Source organism: Mauremys reevesii, linkage group 4 (assembly GCF_016161935.1).
Source record: "Mauremys reevesii isolate NIE-2019 linkage group 4, ASM1616193v1, whole genome shotgun sequence".
Classification (NCBI taxonomy): domain Eukaryota; kingdom Metazoa; phylum Chordata; order Testudines; family Geoemydidae; genus Mauremys; species Mauremys reevesii.
This window is the reverse complement of record NC_052626.1, coordinates 3,338,170-3,356,116: the sequence shown is the minus strand read 5'-3', so window position 1 is coordinate 3,356,116 and position 17,947 is coordinate 3,338,170. Positions and strand designations below refer to the sequence as shown.

The window sequence follows — 17,947 nt, the reverse complement described above, 5'->3', positions numbered from 1 at the left end:
ACTTCTCATTTTTGGCATGCTGCCAGAAAACAGTGAACATTGAGTTAGCCTGGTACATGCATTGCTCTGTTTCTTTGTGCACCTCCACCAGCCCCAGTTGGGCCAGGCACAGCTAGGCATAATAGATCCCACTCCCTACATGGGGCACTGGGCAAGGAACCAGCCATTCACGTCTCACTCGTACTGACAGGTTAATAACTCAGTACCCTTTCAAAGAGTTTTATTTTTTTAAGCAAGAGTCCTACCCCACTGTGAGGTTACACAAGCTGGGAGGACAATCCAGATCTCTCATATGGCAGATCCCACTCAATCATTTAGCCACACTATGGTTCAGAAATAATCTGTCACATTTATCTGCTCAGCCATACTGTCTGTAAAATGGGGCTACTCATGCATACAGAATCCACCCTTTCAGTGAGTGATGCATGTTGCTCTATGGCTCAGATGCTACTGACGACAGGTAGAATTGGCATTCAACGACTGATACTTATTTATGTTGTAAGAACTTAGGTTTATTTAGGTTTTTTTTAAAAATATTTCCTATGTTAAAATGGTTTTAGGCCATGAAGTCAAGCACTTATGAAGTGCCAGAAGATGGTCTGTGCAACCTTAATTCTACTTGCCTTGTTTGTGCATTAAGATACTTTCATTTACATGATCACATATGATTTTTCTATCTACTTTGAAATATTAATAAAGAAACAAAGGATACAACCATTCTTGGTTTTTGCTTTTTTATTGTAGCATAAAAATGTGCCTGTATAAAAATAGCTCAATAAATGTTTTAAAAAATTGCATAGTGTTTCCAATTTCAATTTTTTACCTATAGTAAGCATTGGATGATACAATACCAGAACTACTGTAGTTCTACTCTTTTCTTGGATACCAAGTATACATAAAATATAGACCTCCATTTGGGATGGCCAGCATTGGTGGCAGAGAAGGGAACGTGATTTAACTTTGTATCCATAGTCTAGATATGTCATTTATTCTCTGCTGCTCTAATATAAACTAGAGATGACAAAAGAAGAAATTCTGGGGGTTTATTTAACAAAATTAAGTTGACATTTCTGAGGCCATCATAGTGTATCCAATACCCATCAATCTGGAAAGCTGCAGAATAATGATGCTCCTCTTTATTAAACAATGTGGCACCTTCCAATAAGTACCTGCAAATTAAGGCAAACAGAGATGTAACCATCACAAACATGCTCTTTTTGGCAGTAAATGCAAAAGAAGAATGCTACTGTTTAGTTGTCTTATAAATAGTTGTAGAGAGAAGCCAGCATTGCCTTTGGCTCCTCTAAGTGAGCTGTTTTCTTGCCCCAGGTGCCTGATGTCCATTTGAGCAATTCCTGGAGCAAGGGTGACAGCAAGGGTCTGTTGCAAGATCAGATCATAGTGCTAGTCTGACCTTCAGAAAAGGCTTATTTTCTGTCCCCTTCACTCCAAATTAGTATAAGAAAAAGCATTAAAATAACTTTCAAAATCAATCTGGAGTGGGTTGCTGCTGAGTTAGGTGGTAGAGGAAAGTTGTGCATTGGCAGGGAAGAAGGAATGAATGAGCTAATAGAAATGGTATAGTGTAACACAGGGGTGTCCAAACTACGGCCCGCGGGCCAACTGCGGCCCGCGGTTTTTTTTTATTGGCCGCCGCGGCTCGGTTGAGCTCCGCCGCATGCCATGCCGGCGTCCACCGGGCCGAGCCGGGACGGTACCGCGCCCATGCCATCCTGCGGAGCAGCAACCAAGCCGACCTGAGGACCTGCGCGACAGCTGACTGCGGCGGGTCCCGTCTTTCCTGAGCTCGCGCTGAGCCGCCGCGGCAATGACGCGCCAAGTCCGCCGCCCCGGCCGGCTCGACTGCCGCTGCCGCGCTGATGGAGGCGCTGCCCGAGCAGACCCGCCTGCGGCAGTCCCGCGCCAGGCCCGCCGCGCGGCTCCGGTACCCCCGGGCCTTGGTCTGGTGTGTGTGTTTCTTTGGCCTTTTTTCTTTGCCCTCCCTTTGGACACCCCTGGTGTAACATCTATGACTCCATTGAGCATGGCATTTTAATACAGGCAGGCAAAAAAAGTTAGTGCTTTGGTCCCATGTGGCCTTCAAGTGATGCTTACTCCAAAACTCAGGTAGTTTACTATACACTGAGAAAGCAACAAAGAATCCTGTGGCACCTTATAGACTAACAGGATTCTTTGTTGCTTTTACAGATCCAGACTAACACGGCTACCCCTCTGATACTATACACTGAGAGGGTTGTCTGCTTCTTCAGGGCCTGAAGCCAGCAAGCCCTGTTCAATCATCAGAGCCAGCTGGCAAGGGATCAGGGCTGAGAAAACTCAGCTGAGAGGAGATGTGCTTCTGCAGTAGGCCCTGAAGCATAAGGACAGGAGGAGAGGTAGGGTAGTGTAGCAGGTATTCTCTTTTTAGCACTGAGAAGAAAAGTCTTCAGGCCCCGTAGCCCAGGGTCAACAGAACTACTTCTGTTTATGTTTTGTCTAATTTTTATATTTGAATAAAACTGTGCCCAGAAAAAGACTTGGGTGTGGCAGTAAATCCCTCCTGAGGGGAAACTGAGGCATGGCTAGCTCACAAGTAGCCTGAGTAGGTGGTGCTGTGACAGCTATGCACACTAGAAACTCTCAGCAGGACCATGACCTAGCAGCAGTTAGTTCGGTCTCTTCTAGTAGAGATCAGTCTGGCTAGCAGTCTGCCTGACTTGTGCCCCGGTCAGAGAACCTTTGCTTGGCACACAGGAGAGCTGCCTGGGTTTTGCTATTATCAATGTTTCTAATGTTAGTTTTAAAGCTCATGCCATAAAGCTGCACTATTAGGCTTTGGCTACACTTACACTTCAAAGCGCTGCCGTGGCAGCGCTTTGAAGCGCTAAGTGTAGTCAAAGCACCAGCGCTGGGAGAAAGCTCTCCCAGCGCTGTCCGTACTCCACCTCCCTGTGGGGAATAACGGACAGCGCTGGGAGCCGCGCTCCCAGCGCTGGGGCTTTGACCACACTGGCGCTTTGCAGCGCCGCAATTTGCAGCGCTGGAGAGGGTGTGTTTTCACACCCTGCTGCAGCGCTGCAAATTTGTAAGTGTAGCCAAGCCCTTAGCCATATTAGGTTGCTTCTGCAAACTGTCGATTTGCTCCTATAAAGCAGCCTGGTTTTCCTTTGGTTGGTTTTTGTCGGTCTCTCTCTTTTTCCACTAACTGTCACCTGATTACTGCTTTAAAGTACTCCCCAAGGTCTATCCTATCAGGGATTTTCCTTCAATATAATCAACAGTTTTGCATTTTATTCACAAAATATTTGTCTTTTAGCAATAGATTTCTAAAACTCCAGCTTCTTTCGGAGTTGTGATTTCTTTTCACAAAGAGACACATGGTTAAAGAGAGAGATTCTAACACTAAGGATTATAACAACTTCATTAACGTTTAAAGATTTCATTAAATCTATTTAGCATGTTATGGCAATTTCAGAAGCAAAAGTAAAGTCCCTGAAGATGTAAAACCCCCCAACTATTCATCACATCCTGTTCTGTATATCAGGGTGATGCTGTTCTTTGATTTTTTTTTAAAACAGCTTATTGCCTACTTGGTAATCTATCACCATTGGGTTAAGACAAGAGTTGGTTGCATGCCCCCATTGCACACAGGGTTACCAACCCTCCAGGACTGTCCTGATGTCTCCAGGAATGGAAGATGAATCTTTAAAGATTGTCATGTAATGAAACCTCCACAGCTCCATCCAATCAAAACTGGCAATCCTAATTGCCCATGACTTCTGAACTACTGCAATAATTCAAGTGTTACTGAAGAAGGGAGTAGCCTCCTCATTTGGGGTATGCTACATCTTGTAACACAGTTACCCCTCAATACACCATCTGAAACTGTTTTAATCCTCTTACATTCCCACCCTCCTTGTTTACTTATATACACACACCCCGCTCTTACGGGAGTGGAGAGAGAGCCCATAGCTATGGGACATCCCTTCCCTTTAATTCTTTTAGGTTAAGTTTTCTGAAGCAGTCCCACCACTAGCTTTTTTAAAAGCAGTCATTTGGTATTGTTTTAGTGGAAGGCTTAATCCCCTTACATTCCAGGAGAACCAGACTGTTCCTGAGTCTTTAACCATTTCTCAACAGAGGGAGCATTGTCTTTACCAATACCCCAGCTTCCTCTCCCCATAACCCCTGGATCTTGTATCTATGCAGTATTTGCTTGAGAGTTTCCCTGCACCCACATCCCATATGATCCCTACTTATAACATAACCATACACTAACTGCTGTACCATTATTTGCTGAACATGACTTAACTTTCCTAATACAAAAAAGTTGTATGAACTTCTGCCCATGAGGCAGCATTTTTGTTATGACATGTTCTATATTGTATTATATTACATTCAAGCAGGGTGGCTTAATTTAAATTGGCAATTTAAATCACGAAGCAAGAACCCTTCTTTTAAATCAGATTTTTAATCATATTACGTTTGTACTTTTGATTTTCATAAAGGTTGAGTCATAGTTATAATAAAACATGTTGATTTGCCACTAAAGTTGGTACTGTTTTGCTAATCGAGGAAATACACAATATCTATATACTGATTAAGCTTAGCTTGCGTTTCCTTAATTTTTACATCTTTTATTATAGTAGAAAATTCCTCTTCCTGGGGGTTAGAAAGTTTGCAATTGAGACATTTAACTTAGAATCATAGACTATCAGGGTTGGAAGGGACCCCAGCAAGTCATCTAGTCCAACCCTCTGCTCAAAGCAGGACCAACACCAACTAAATCAACCCAGCCACGGCTTCATTAAGCCAGGCCTTAAAATCCTCTAAGGAAGGAGATTCCACCACCTCCCTAGGTAACCTATTGCAGTGCTTCACCACCCTCCTAGTGAAATACTGTTTCCTAATATCCAGCCTAGACCTCCCCCACTGCAACTTGAGACCATTACTCCTTGTTCTGTCAACTTGAATCTAAGCATTTGCTATTTCTTGGTCTACTACATTTGGTTCCAGCACTGAGGTCAGGAACTTCTGGGCCACCTCACACATGTAGAAAGTAGATTTTAACTCCCATTTATTTTTATATATATTTTAATTTTAGGATTTGCCAGGAATCTGTAAAGTTGTTTTCTCCCCCCTGAAGCTGCTTGCAGATTTTCATAAATTCACCCTTTTCCTCTGTACAGCTATGGAACAATCTTGATAGAAGGATACATGGTTGCTCTCCGCTCACCAACCAGCAGACCAAATTTGGTGATGTATCCTGGTCACATGCCACCTGAGGCACATTGCGCACACACACTAAGAACTGGCTGGCTCGAGAATTGAAACCTGGCATCTAACTATATAAATGTACTATGACAATGTGGTCTAGCTGAATTCCTGTTGTGTGCCCATATCCTGATGCAGTGTGCCCTTTCAATCTTGATTTGACTGTCAGAGTCAGAGCTTCAGGGATCCATATTTCACAGGACTCTATGAATTTTCCTCCCGCCCTCTCCAGCAGTCCTAGAATACTCATACTTTTCTTGCAGCCCCTATTTTTCAGATCTTCCCGTTTGTGTCAATTCTTTGACTTGAGACTCTCAGGCTGCCACCCCTGCATGTCCACCTCAATGCTGATCATTCTTAAGTCCGCGTCTAATGGCTGCTGCTGGTTCATTGGGATAGCCACTGTGTGTTAATTTTTCTTGCTGAAATGGGTTGCCAGCACCACACCTAAACTGGAATTAATCTGTTCCACTATTGTACTAGTCATCCCCATATCCACCGAGTCTCCTCTGGACTCGGATTCCTTGGTTTGTACATTGCCCTGTTCCCCCTTCTTTGTGGTTTCTGTCCACTGACCATCCATCACCAGTGTTTGAGATAGAGAAACTGCAAGGCCCGCTGCTGTTCCCCTCTGTGCTGCACTCAACTCTAGCTGCCTCCAGGCTAGCTCATACACCACCCTCTGCTCCTTTCACCACTGCCTATGTTCATCAGCGAGCAGGGGGCAAAACACCTCTCCCATTCCCTGCCACTCCCCTCAGCAGTATCGATATCCCTATCCTAGTGCTGCTTGGGCCACTTGCTACAACTTCCACAGATGGGGAAGGGGATGAGGCGCTGATCGGCACAGCTGCTGCTCTGTGAGCCTCCAGGATCCAATGTTCACTCCCTTTCCTAGCTTCCCAGCAGGTCCCCCACTACTGCACTGCCAGTGAGTTCAGAGGGGCAGGAGCAGCAGCCCACGGTTCAGCCGACTCTTGCAGTCTTCTGGGGAGACTGGAGGCATGGATCAACCCGTAGCTCCTTAAAGGAAGAGGAGGAAAGCTAGTCCCATCCTGCTGTGTCAACAGTGCCTTTGGGGGATGGCCCAGCCCACAGCTCCACCACTCTTCACAATCCTCTGATACGCTGCTGCTTTGCTTCTATTCTCCCCCTTTGCCAGGAAGCTGAGCACTTCTCTCCTGCTAGCACATCATCAAGGAGGGGTGAGAGCAGGTTTTTTCCGCTGTGTACAAGGGGCCTCTCCCTTCCCCTTCCACCACCACAGACACCCAGTACCTTGTGTGGAGGGGGGGAGGGGCTGAGGCCCTCAGTCTATCCCCGTAGTGTTTGCTAGTAACCCCTGTCTTACTTCCACCTTTTCTCTACTCTTCTGAGCTCCCCCCACATCTGAAGGCAGGAAATGGGGCCTACCTGGGGGGCTCGGTTGTGAATCTTATGGGTAAATAGGGAAGGGGGAGCTCAGTCTCCTTCCTTGCTCCTCTATGACAGTCACATCACCCTTCACTTTCTCCTTGTCAGGCATGCTAAGGAAGTAACGTTTGAATTCAAAGTTCTGATGCTTAACTGGGTCTCAATTGAATCCTGTATATCAAAATGCTAAGTCCTGTAATATTGCATTTGAAATACCTGCAGTTTGATGTATTTTCAACACTTTATTACTAGAAAATAGGAAGGCTGGTTCTGAAACCAAACAATTGTTCTAAAAGGATTTTGACAATAAGAAGTTAAAAGAAATTGACAGTGAGCATGACTGTCCATACTTCAAAAAGAACAGGAGTCCTTGTGGCACCTTAGAGACTAACAAATTTGAGCATAAGCTTTCGTGGGCTTATGCGCAAATACATTAGTTAGTCTCTAAGGTGCCACGCCTGTTCTTTTTGCGGACACAGACTATCACAGCTGCTACTCTGAAACCTGTCCATACTGCTTCATGATTACTGACTCTAAAAAAAACAAAACCCTTTCCTTTGCAGATTATTCAAAAGGATTATTGGACTCCTCCTGAAACCGTGAAGTGAAGAGAAGCTGTTTGCCTTGTTAAATATAGTTTTAAAATACTTACTTGTGATCAGATAAATCCAAATGATATGGTACGTATGCCAGTTCTTCTGGCTTCCATTGCTGCATATTTAAAACAACAAAAGGTGGTGCCCCATGGTAGAAAACTCTCTGCGTGAACTCTCTTAACCCATCACACCTGCAAGTAGAGAAGTAGAAACGGCAATTATTTCACTTGGCAAGCAGTACAATTAAACAGGTTTTATTTCACATCCAGACATGATTGTAGGTGTACACTTCTTTAGGGCAGGTTTTGTCTTGTATTAGAATTTGGTTTGTTTATATTATGCGGGAAGGTGTTAATGGCTGTCATCATGTGTGTCTCTGATCCACAGGCAATCACAGACCTGTGAAAGCTGATGGGCCTGCTGGCTATTCTTCATTCAGGCTACAGGAAGCAGCAACTCACCTCCTTTATGGAGTATGACAACTGGACCCAATAGAAGCCGCTGCCCAACGCGCTGGGACACATAAAAAGCCAATCAGCAGCCACTTCATGCGGTCCGAGGAGGTTCCCAGGGAACTGATTGGCTTTCTGCCTCTGACACAGTGAAGCAGCTGTGAGCATGGCTCAGAGGGTACAGAGACAGAGCTCCTTTGGGCACAAGACTGGATGGAGAGGCAGCCTTGGAAATAGCAAGCAAGAAAATTGGTGGCTGTTTGTTCCTGCTCTGCTCAGGAAAACAGGACTTTGGGTACATTCTTTGTGAATAGACACAGCACCAAAGATACCAAACTCATGTCAACACACTCTCCTAAGGGAAACAACCCAGCTCCGTCCAGAAGAATGGCTAACAGCTCAGGCCAAGGAGCAACAATAATTCACAGTAAATGCAGAGGACACTAGCCAGTTTACTATTTGCTCACCAACTTACTGCTTGAACCAAGCAGTCGTCTGGTGGTGGGATTTTCAGGTGCCCTAGGGAACGAGGTGCCACATCTCACTGAAAGTCAGCAGGAGCTGGGCACCTCACTGCCTTAGGCACCTTTGCTAATGCTACTACAAGGGTCCAGAGCCTCTTTGGTAATCTGAGGCAATACTGCTGTTAAATGCAATGGTGGCACTTGGTGCAGCAGGAGCCCAGATACCTCACCATTGCTAGTTACCCCCTTTAACTGGGATTTTAAAGGGGCCTCTGGTACTGGTCAGCAGTGATGTATGCAAAATACACAGCAGACACGGAGGTGTCTCAGTGGAGGGAGACAAGGGACAACTATGGCCTAGGTCTACAAAGGGACAATGCCAAAGACCTCCTGCACTGGGGTGATCTGTCCCCTAAAAGGTAGTGGTGTGAGGAGTCAGCACCCCGCCATCACATCATGGCCCTTAAGATTTTTTAGGAGGTTGGATGTGCAAAGGCCTCAGAGATACTGGGAGAGAGGATACGGTCCCGTGAATAAGTAGTGGCTGGGAGGAAATCCCCATTATTGTTTCATCACAGGCCTGGGCCGAGAAGCCTTGCAAAGTGGGCAGGACAAGGCTCTGCTCTCTCCCAGCCAACGGGCAGGACCTTTAGCAGGGGGACCTGTTTATATGCTGCCTCTTCCTTCATAACAAGGGAGTCATCAGCAGGACACGACCGGCCTGCTAAGCCCTTGGAGCCTGGGGACTAACGGGGGATAAGGGCAAGCTGAAAGAAGGTGCCCAGGTTATAACCCTAGCTCCAGGAGCGGCTGTGTGGAGGGCAGGGGGAGGTGGCTGTGTCCTCTCCTGTTTCAGGGAGGGTATTACAAACCTGAACCATAGTCCCAGATCCAGGAGGAGAGTTGAGGGGACTCGTGTCTGAAGGAGGGAGATAGTGACTGCCTTAAGGGGACAGACAGAGAGGGACTGTCTGAAACCCCAGCTCCAGGAGTCGGGGGTGGTGGGGTGGGGGAGGGATGGGATGACGACTCATCTTGAGGATGGAAGTCAGAAGGATGATTTGAAACCCAGCCCAGCAGCTGCTAGAGACTGAGGAGCCACTGAGAGCAGGTGCCTACAGCAACACACTGGGGAGAAACGGCTCAGGAAACGAGATCCTCTAGAAGAGGAGACCCCTGGCTCTGACTCAGAGGTCCAGTAGGGAACAGGCCAGAGATGAGGTGAGAGAGCAGTGCCAACCACTTCATGCCGTGTCCCTGGCCTGGAACCCCGAGGACTGCGCAGGCCTCGCTTCCCCTGCCAAACCCAGCGAGATGACTTCATAAGGCCTTCAACAAGTGGGCCATGCTCAGAGAGGCCAGGGACCGTGCTCCCCTCACCTAGGGCAAGGGGCCACCTGAGGTAGAGGACTAACACTTAAGAGGGGAAAGGACTGCTACTAACCTGGCCAGAGCACTGAGGTCATAAAGAATCAGCAAGTGGCTAGATGGTGATTGGTCTAGCAGAAGAGGGAAACTGAGGCAGAATTATAGACTTCAAGGCCAGAAGGAATCACCAGCTCATCTAGTCCGATCTCTGTACATCACAGGCCACCAGCACCTGTACGCTAAACCTAACAACTGAAATTAGACTCAAGTCTTACAGCCCACAGGAAACTAGCCTACTACATGCTGCAGGCAGAGAACAGGAGGAACCAAGGGACACCGACCAGTGCTTGGGGCCTCCCCGCTGACAGGGAAAGGATTGAGATGTAATGATTAAGTGCCTGGCCTGCGATGTCTGGTTTTGCCACAAGGAGGCACTCTGGTGCCGAGTGCACACTATAACACCAACTCCGAGAACGCGGTTCTGAAGCTGGTTTGGCATGCGTCCTCCTAGCCCACATCCCACCTCGTCCTGGGCTCTTGGATCCACTTAGCTGAACCCAGTTGTAAGAACATGGCAATGCCTCTAGCATTCTGCTGACTCAATCCCCCACTGTCTGTTTTGCTCTTCCCATTCTGCAATCTCATCCCTCCCCCCAAACTTAGTCCAAAAATTTCCCCCGGATTTTCCCCTCCCACACAAGCCTCTCAGATCCAGAACCTCAGATTCTCCTTGGCCAACTAATCCTTACAGCACCCTTGTTTCCCCTCACCCCCTCTCCAGACTGTTCTGCCCACTATGTTGTGCAGGCAGATATGGAGGGGAAGCCACACAGGTCAGCATGTTTGGGCTGAGACCAAGCACAGAACATTTCAATCCTAGGGGAAAGTTTTGTTTGGCAGTGAGCAAGTGCAAACAGGCTAACAGACCATGCACCCTCTGTGACAGCAAACACACACTTTCAGATCTATTATGCACTTACCCATACTGTTCACACAGCTCTATCTTGGAACAGAATAATTCATCTACTGCCCGCTGAATCAAGTCTCCATGAGGAATTTCTTGGGGAGGACTGAAATAGTTAGGGACATTTGATCAGATTTATTCTGTACTTGCACAGTATAAAATAATTTAACCACAACGATATATAAAGAGTAATCCCTAAACTCAATGCAAACAAAAAATCAATCAGCCCATGAAAAAGTCTTTACAATGCTGTTTCTTGTCCAAGAACCAAGCTATTTCAGAGCAAATAAATGTTTTCAATGTTTAACTTAAACACCAAACCAACTTCTCCTGAACAGGACTGCCATATTGAGAACTCTGCTGTTGAGATTCAAGTCTTTCAGCTAATGCAGTCAGCTAAACCTGATCTCATCTTGCCATGAACGAATGTATCGTAACAGTGACAGGTACTGCACAATGAAGCCAAAAGGCTCTGTCCTATTCTGTACTCTAGGATCACCCACATGAGTGTCCATCAGACCTTCCTTTCCCTTCCTCCCTGGTGTTTGTGTAGAGTCAGGTAGTCCAAATATCTTACTCAGACGAAATGTATGAAATATAGAACAGAGTATAGACAGGAGGGCTGATGCTTGGTTGACTTATCACATATTTCAAATATAGACCTAAAAGGTATCTTTACGGACTATTCAGCACCATGTTCATTTTCACAGTACAATCATTGAGCACAGGGTTTTTTTGTTTTTAAAACAGCATGAGAGAACTACCTTAAACCCAGCCAGAAAGGCTTCATTGATTAGCTGGCATGCCTCACTGCAGAAGCAGTGTATATTTAGAAGGTAGTGGTCTCCTAGGTTGCAGCACTAATGTTGTAAGAGTCCACTGTTAAAAAGTCAACTTTAAAATAGCAAGCAGCTGAAAGTCTCTTGTATGGAAGGTATTAAACCTAAACTACTATTGCCTCAGAAACAGATCCAGTCATTAAAAGCTCATCCTTGGCATGAGGGGAGTAGTCAAATTTGTCTTCTACCTCTCAAAAAAAGTTTACAGAACCTGTTATTTGCATGGTGATTTTTCACCCAACTATTAAATCAAAGAATGATGGAAACAAAGCCTTAATTGCTACACTTATTGCTGTATGAAATTAACATCTTGCAGGTACAGCGCTGTAATTCAAGGACAGGACAGTTACAAAGCAGTTGGGTCACCATTAAGCAGAGTAAGGGGGTGCAACATGACCTGACCAGCTAAGAAATTAAACACTACATGTTGGAAAAATGCTTTCATTGATGCACAATGCCTGCAGTGAAAGGGTAAAAATTCAAAACCTGAAGTATCCAAGTCCCACAGACTTTCAAGCCCATGAAAGCAAACACCACAATCTGCAAGAGAGAGAAGTTATGAAGTTGTAGCAGAGAGCCCTGTGCCTTACCATGTGGTCAATATGCTGCAGTTGTAACTTTAACTCATCTGCATCAGCTGCTAGTATAAAAACCTTCATGGCAGAAGTAGACAGGATTCCAGTAGAGGAGGGTGAAGAATCACTGATCATAATTCATACTGGTACCACTGATGCAGCAAGAGCTCTCAAAGTTTCTGCTAGACAGATTTGAGAGTCAGGTAGTAAAACTACATTTCTAGCTCTTTCAGTGATCATTCTGAGCAGGTCAACAGAATTCATAACCCCAGAGATTTGTGTTTTGGCCTAATGTACTTCATTAAGGAATGAAGGTCTTCCTGCATTTTCTCCAAGACTCAATTCTTAGTCCCCCCGCCCGTCAGACGTACTATGTTTTAATGTAATATATTCTGGACTTGGGTACACGTTGAGACTACTAAAACTGGAGCAGAGAATGCAACAACTTGCTTAATAATGTAATTTAGAGTTTCAAGATAGAGGCACATTACTCCAGCATCTGAGGGTATCCTCAGTGGTTCAGGAACTTGTTGCCTGAAAAAGTACCTCTCCCCCAGCAACCTATTGCCCCAGTTCCAGTCAGAGGTGCTAGAGTCCCTCCATCTGAGACATGGAGCTGCCAACAGCAATTTTTCTGTGAAGGATGCTCAACTTTGAGACTCACTCTCCCTGCTGCTTTTGTCCATTTGAACCTCCCTCTGTTAATTTCTAGGTATAACTGCAAAGGTCAACTCCACCTAGCTACTGGGGACATTTACTAGTTTTAGTATTGGGACAGGACAAACCAACAGTACTGTTGCTGTTCTACATTTATTCTTTACTGTGAAACAAACAATCCATTTTAGGCAGGTAATTTACTTTGCAAGTGTTAATCTGTAGTATGAGGACCAGCATGAATGACAGGCACCTCTGGAGAGTTCTTAGTCACAATAAGTCAACAGCTACAAATGCAAGAGAGCAATTTTCATATCACATGCTCCAAGCAGAGAGGGAAGAAAGCCCAACCCAGAAGTATTTGTTAAACAGCTCTCCAAGCCAACACTTCCACTGAATCAGTGAGCATCAAAAGCAATTACATTTTAGCACTGCAGCATAGAATATTAGAGACATGCTCTGCTGCAATTAATGCAATATTCTTTTTAATCACTGTCAGCCAACCCTAGGCCAGAAGGGCTCGTTTCTAAGTCTTCTACAGCAAGATCTTAGGAGGAATGATTTGAGTACACAGGGTGTACATATTTGCTACAGATACATACACCCATAGATGTATTCTAGCTGATAAAGGCACTTCGACAGGTAATACTGATCTCTTAAAAACCAGAGTTGCAGCCCCCTTTGAAGAAGTTTGTTTCATCACAATTGCATGCCAGCATTTGCAGCAACTTACTTTATGTTAATTGTTCTCTGCAGATCTTCCTGCATACGAGTTGGACAACTTGAATTTGAACAGTAGCTCTCTTGAATGGTAGACATGAGACTTTCTAGATTCTTTGTAAAGTTATCGTGCTCATTTCCAAATAAATCGATTTCCAGTGAAGCTTTGTGAACTTCAGATTTATACTGTCGCTTCTCCATCTTGTCCCAAATCCAAAGCAGCTTCACCGTTGTAAAATTATAGGAGTCCATTAAGTAAAGAAAGTAGTCGACAAACTCTCTACCTAAATGAAGGGAGAGCTCCTTGGGGAAGTGTTCATTTTCATGCAGAATGACATACAACAACATCAAGAATCCATCTATAGTGCAAGTATTTTTCAGATTTATTTCAACATAAAGTGGTGTGCAAGATACAGCTTTCCGGCCGGCTTTGATAGTAAAAACCCCTCCCCAAGGGAGCACAGGCCTCCAAAATGAGCGATCTGGATCATAATTATTTTTAATTGATGCTTTGATCTCCTCAAACAGTGTCTTCATCCTGCAATTAAGAGAAAAATTATTAATATATTGTACCAAGAGCATTCCGTTTTGGAACAGGCACACACTTCGAATACACAGTGAGTGGACCAGAACTTAAAATCAACAATTTAAGTGCTAACAGTTAGGAGCAGCCCCTGCTAAAAATCAAATGGCTTTGAGATTTCCCTAGTTTAGATATAGGTTTCTTTCCATCTGACCCAGCTAATTACGGGTCTTTACTAAAGAAAGTCTTAGTGATTAATTTTAAAGCATGAGTGGGCATTGGAGGCATTAAGCTGTACCTTGAGAGATTCAGTCTGCAAGAAGGGATGAGTCACTCACATATAAAGGATGCTGTTATCTCCCCTAGAGTCCTGGCGGGCTGACTGGCTGGCACAAGAAGTGTTTTCTTGCTGAATATAATCTGTGGTTAGTCGCTGCCCACTGTTTGTCACCAAACTATATATGTTACTTTAGAGGACAGTTACCTCAGAGAAATGTGAGGCAGTTACACTCAGCCTAGCTTAGTTAAGCTGAAAGTAACTTTGAAATCAGTTTATAAGGAATCTCTGAATATGTGACTAGGGCATATCTGTCTTAAACACCATAGAAAGGGTCTTTTTGGCCCAATGTCTGATTTTCACAACATGCTAGGTCAGTGGTTCTCAAACTTTTGTACTGGTGACCCCTTTCACAACGCAAGCCTCTGAGTGCCACCCCCCTCATAAATTAAAAACACTTTTTTATATATTTAACACCATTATAAATGCTGGAGGCAAAGCGGGGTTTGAGGTGGAGGCTGACAGCTCGCAACCCCCCCCCCCCCCCACCATGTAATAACCTCACGACTCCCTGAGGGGTCCCGACCCCCAGTTTGAGAACCCCTGTGCTAGGTAATGCTGCATTTGAATTCTGAACCATTCAGTGCTCTAGACAGTGAAATGACAATACATTGTTGATAAAGTATAGTCCAGAATGAACCAGTGTTTAGAGTTTTGTAACCCTTTAGGAAACACTAGCATTTGCAGTAGAACCTGTGTTATGAACACCTCCGAACGGAGGTTGTTCATAACTCTGAACAAAACGTTGTTTGTTTCTTCAAAAGTTTACAATTGAATATTGACTTAGTACAGCTTTGAAACTTTACTATGCAGAAGAAAAAAAGCTGATTTCCCTTGATTTTTTTAGTTTTTGTTTAACACAGTACTGTACTGTATTTGCTTTTTTGGTCTCTGCTGCTGCCAGATTGTGCACTTTCATTTCCAAATGAGGTGTGCGGTTGACTGGTCAGTTCGCAACTCTGATGTTCTACTGTACTTAATAAAAACACCTACATCAGGCTACAGATACAAGGCTTTTTCTCCAGGGAAGAAAAGTGTCATGTTTAATATTTAGGTTTTACCATAGTTATTGCCTAAGGCTTTTTGTGGCTCCTTGCACGTTGAAACTTAAGACTTCCAAACTCAAAAGCATTTTAGTCTTCTAGACTAAAGACATCCATTTTTCATCTGGGAAGAGAGTTGAGCCCCTATGCCACCATATACAGTTTCTAGCAAAGTCATTTTCTTTAGGCTTTTATTTCAAGTTATGTCTCTATAAAGACAAGAGAAATGTAGATCATCATTTCTGGCTTCAGGGTAGGAAAATAATGTAGACTAAAACTACAGACTATTTAAACAGTAAGGCATCAGTTAATTATAACCAAGAAACTCAGCACAAGTCCATTACTCTTCAGTACATGAACTTTGCTTGGTTATTTAGACCCAATGTTCTCTGCCATTACAGCTTGACTAGGGTAGAAAGTACAGGCCAAATGATGACAAAGCAAAAGACGTGGAGGAGAAACAGGGGGATGGGGATAGAAAACAGAGAGAACACAGGGACCTGAGACAGTTCAAAAGCTCAGACACATTGACAGAAACACTCCTAAGTGTCACAACATCTCCCCTATCACTACTGCTCAGGGGCAACTGCTTGTTTCTGCCAGAAGCTGATCTGCAGCATTAGCTCTTGGGGACCCAACAGGCAGGGGAAGCTGCTCTCTCCCTGGGGTTCTGCGCAGGGCCCACCACCTCACTTGGGCCGAAGCGCCATGCTGCTCACAGGGTGCTAACAATGCCAGGAGGGAGCAAACAACCCGCCTGCCTGTACCTTTCCCAGCTCTCACCACCAGCGCCCGTCGGCAACAGGTGTGCGCCTCCCATTCGCAGGGGCGCTGCCAGGCCAGGCTGTGACTCGAACGAGAGGAGCTCTGCAGAGCTGGACCCATGGGATGGCCCTGGGCTCTGCCTCAGAGCCAGGGCAAGGTCACCTCTTGCAGAGTTCAGCTGCGGAAAGGATCAGGCACAGGGAAGGGGCCATCAGGGCAGCAGCCACCCGGCCCAGTGGAGGCAGCGCAGGGGGAAGGATCACAAGGTTCTCCCCACAACAAGCCCTGTGGTAACCCCACCCACCACCAGCAGTCCCCCCCCAGCCCCCATGGGTGCCCCCACAGGCTACCTCCCCCAACCCCATGGGTGCCCCCACGGGCTATCTGCACCCCACCAGGTGCCACCAGCCCACCCCACAACCCCATGGGTCCTTCTCCCCCACCCCCATGGGTGCCCCCTGCAGGCAGTCTGCACCCCACCAGGTGCCACCAGCCCCACGGGTGCCCCCACAGGCTCTCCCCGCCCGCCCCACGGGTGCCCCACAGGCGGTCTGCACCCCACCAGGTGCCCCCACAGGCTCCTCCCCAGCCCCCACGGGTGCCCCCACAGGCTCCCCAGCCCCACGGGTGCCCCCACAGGCGGTCTGCACCCCACCAGGTGCCACCAGCCCCATGGGTGCTCCTCCCCCCACCCCTCAGCCTCCAGGGGTCCCTCCCCGGCGGGTCCCACCCACCGCCACGGGCCCGCCCGGGCCAGGCCTGGGCCTAGGCCGCTCCCCGTACCTGGGCCGGCCGCGCCGAGCGCCCCCCCGGCCGCCACATCTACCCCACGGCCCGAGCCCGCCGCACGGCCCGGCCAGGCCCCCCGCCGCCGCCGCCGCTTGTTATTACGGAGCGACCCCGCCTCCTGCGTCACCAGGCCCCGCCCCGGGACGGGCTGAAGCGGGGAGGGGCGGGGCTAGAGGGACTGGGCGGGGCTACAGGCTGCGGGGGACTGTGCGAACGGGGGGCAGGGCGGGGCGGGGCTGTGGGCGCGGGACGATAGAGAGACGTGGGCGGGGCTAATGGGCGAGGGGCGGGGCTGTGGGCACGGGACGATAGAGAGACGTGGGCGGGGCTATTGGGTGAGGGGCGGGGCTACAGGCTGCGGGGACTGTGCGAACGGGGGCCGGGGCTGGGCGGGGCTGTGGGCGCGGGGGGAATAGAGAGACGTGGGCGGGGCTAATGGGCGAGGGTGGGGCTGTGGGCGCGGGGGAATAGAGAGACGTGGGCGGGGCTAATGGGCGAGGGGCGGGGCTGTGGGCGCGGGGGGAATAGAGAGACGTGGGCGGGGCTAATGGGTGAGGGGCGGGGCTATAGGGAGGGGCGGGGTGTGCCAACATGGGAGGAGCTGAAGAGCCAGGGCATCACAGGGGTGCCTGTTTCCCAGAGGGGTGTTTATTATTATTATCATTATTCCCCCTCCTGGGCTGTGGAGCCTGTCATTTATTTTTTTCATTCTCACATCTGTCATAGGACAGGCCATAAATCTGTGGCAGCCGCTAATAATACACCCTGCATGTGAGAGGCCTAGTCATCTGCAGAATCCTGACACAGGGCAGGTGATTGGGACCAGGCAATGTCTTTATTACAGACAGACAAGAAAATTTTGTGCCCAGGTTGGTGAAGTCTCTTGAGAACCCACTTTCCCTAACTGGGCAGCTACATGCCAGCTTAGTCCTCGCTCTGTGTGTGTAACTTTGTGGCTTGAAAAGGACCTCAATGTAGTTTTCTATATTGTTTTTTCAAAATCGTTGGTGAAAACCTGGCCCTATTGAAGTTCATGGCAAAAGTCCCATTGATTTCAGTAGGGACAGAATTTCATCCCATGTTTTTATAATCATGGTTGTTAGTGTATAATAAATGTTAAAAAAACACCCAAGCTAAAACATATAAAAGATATCTTTTTAAATGACAAAAA

The 17,947-nt window shown here is 46.9% G+C and overlaps 1 protein-coding gene across 5 annotated transcripts; it reads right to left on the bottom strand.

The window, feature by feature from the left end:
- Window positions 1–717: 717 nt before the first annotated feature.
- On the bottom strand, window positions 718–16,904 carry C4H14orf28 (chromosome 4 C14orf28 homolog). 5 transcript variants are annotated; one of them, XM_039538152.1, is made up of 6 exons: window positions 16,771–16,885; window positions 15,990–16,165; window positions 13,333–13,857; window positions 10,548–10,637; window positions 7,340–7,474; window positions 718–1,169 (listed from the first exon to the last, which is right to left on the bottom strand). In XM_039538152.1, exons 1-6 carry the CDS (start codon window positions 16,807–16,809, stop codon window positions 983–985), a joined length of 1,152 nt encoding a protein of 383 aa, XP_039394086.1. In that variant the 5' UTR covers window positions 16,810–16,885; the 3' UTR covers window positions 718–982. The 5 variants fall into 5 exon arrangements, with proteins under 5 accessions (XP_039394086.1, XP_039394090.1, XP_039394089.1 ...); XM_039538156.1 differs by lacking the exon at window positions 15,990–16,165 and adding an exon at window positions 15,241–15,431 and having other exon boundaries at window positions 16,771–16,824; XM_039538154.1 differs by lacking the exon at window positions 718–1,169 and adding an exon at window positions 4,924–6,297 and having other exon boundaries at window positions 16,771–16,888.
- Between the last annotated feature and the right edge of the window lie 1,043 nt (window positions 16,905–17,947).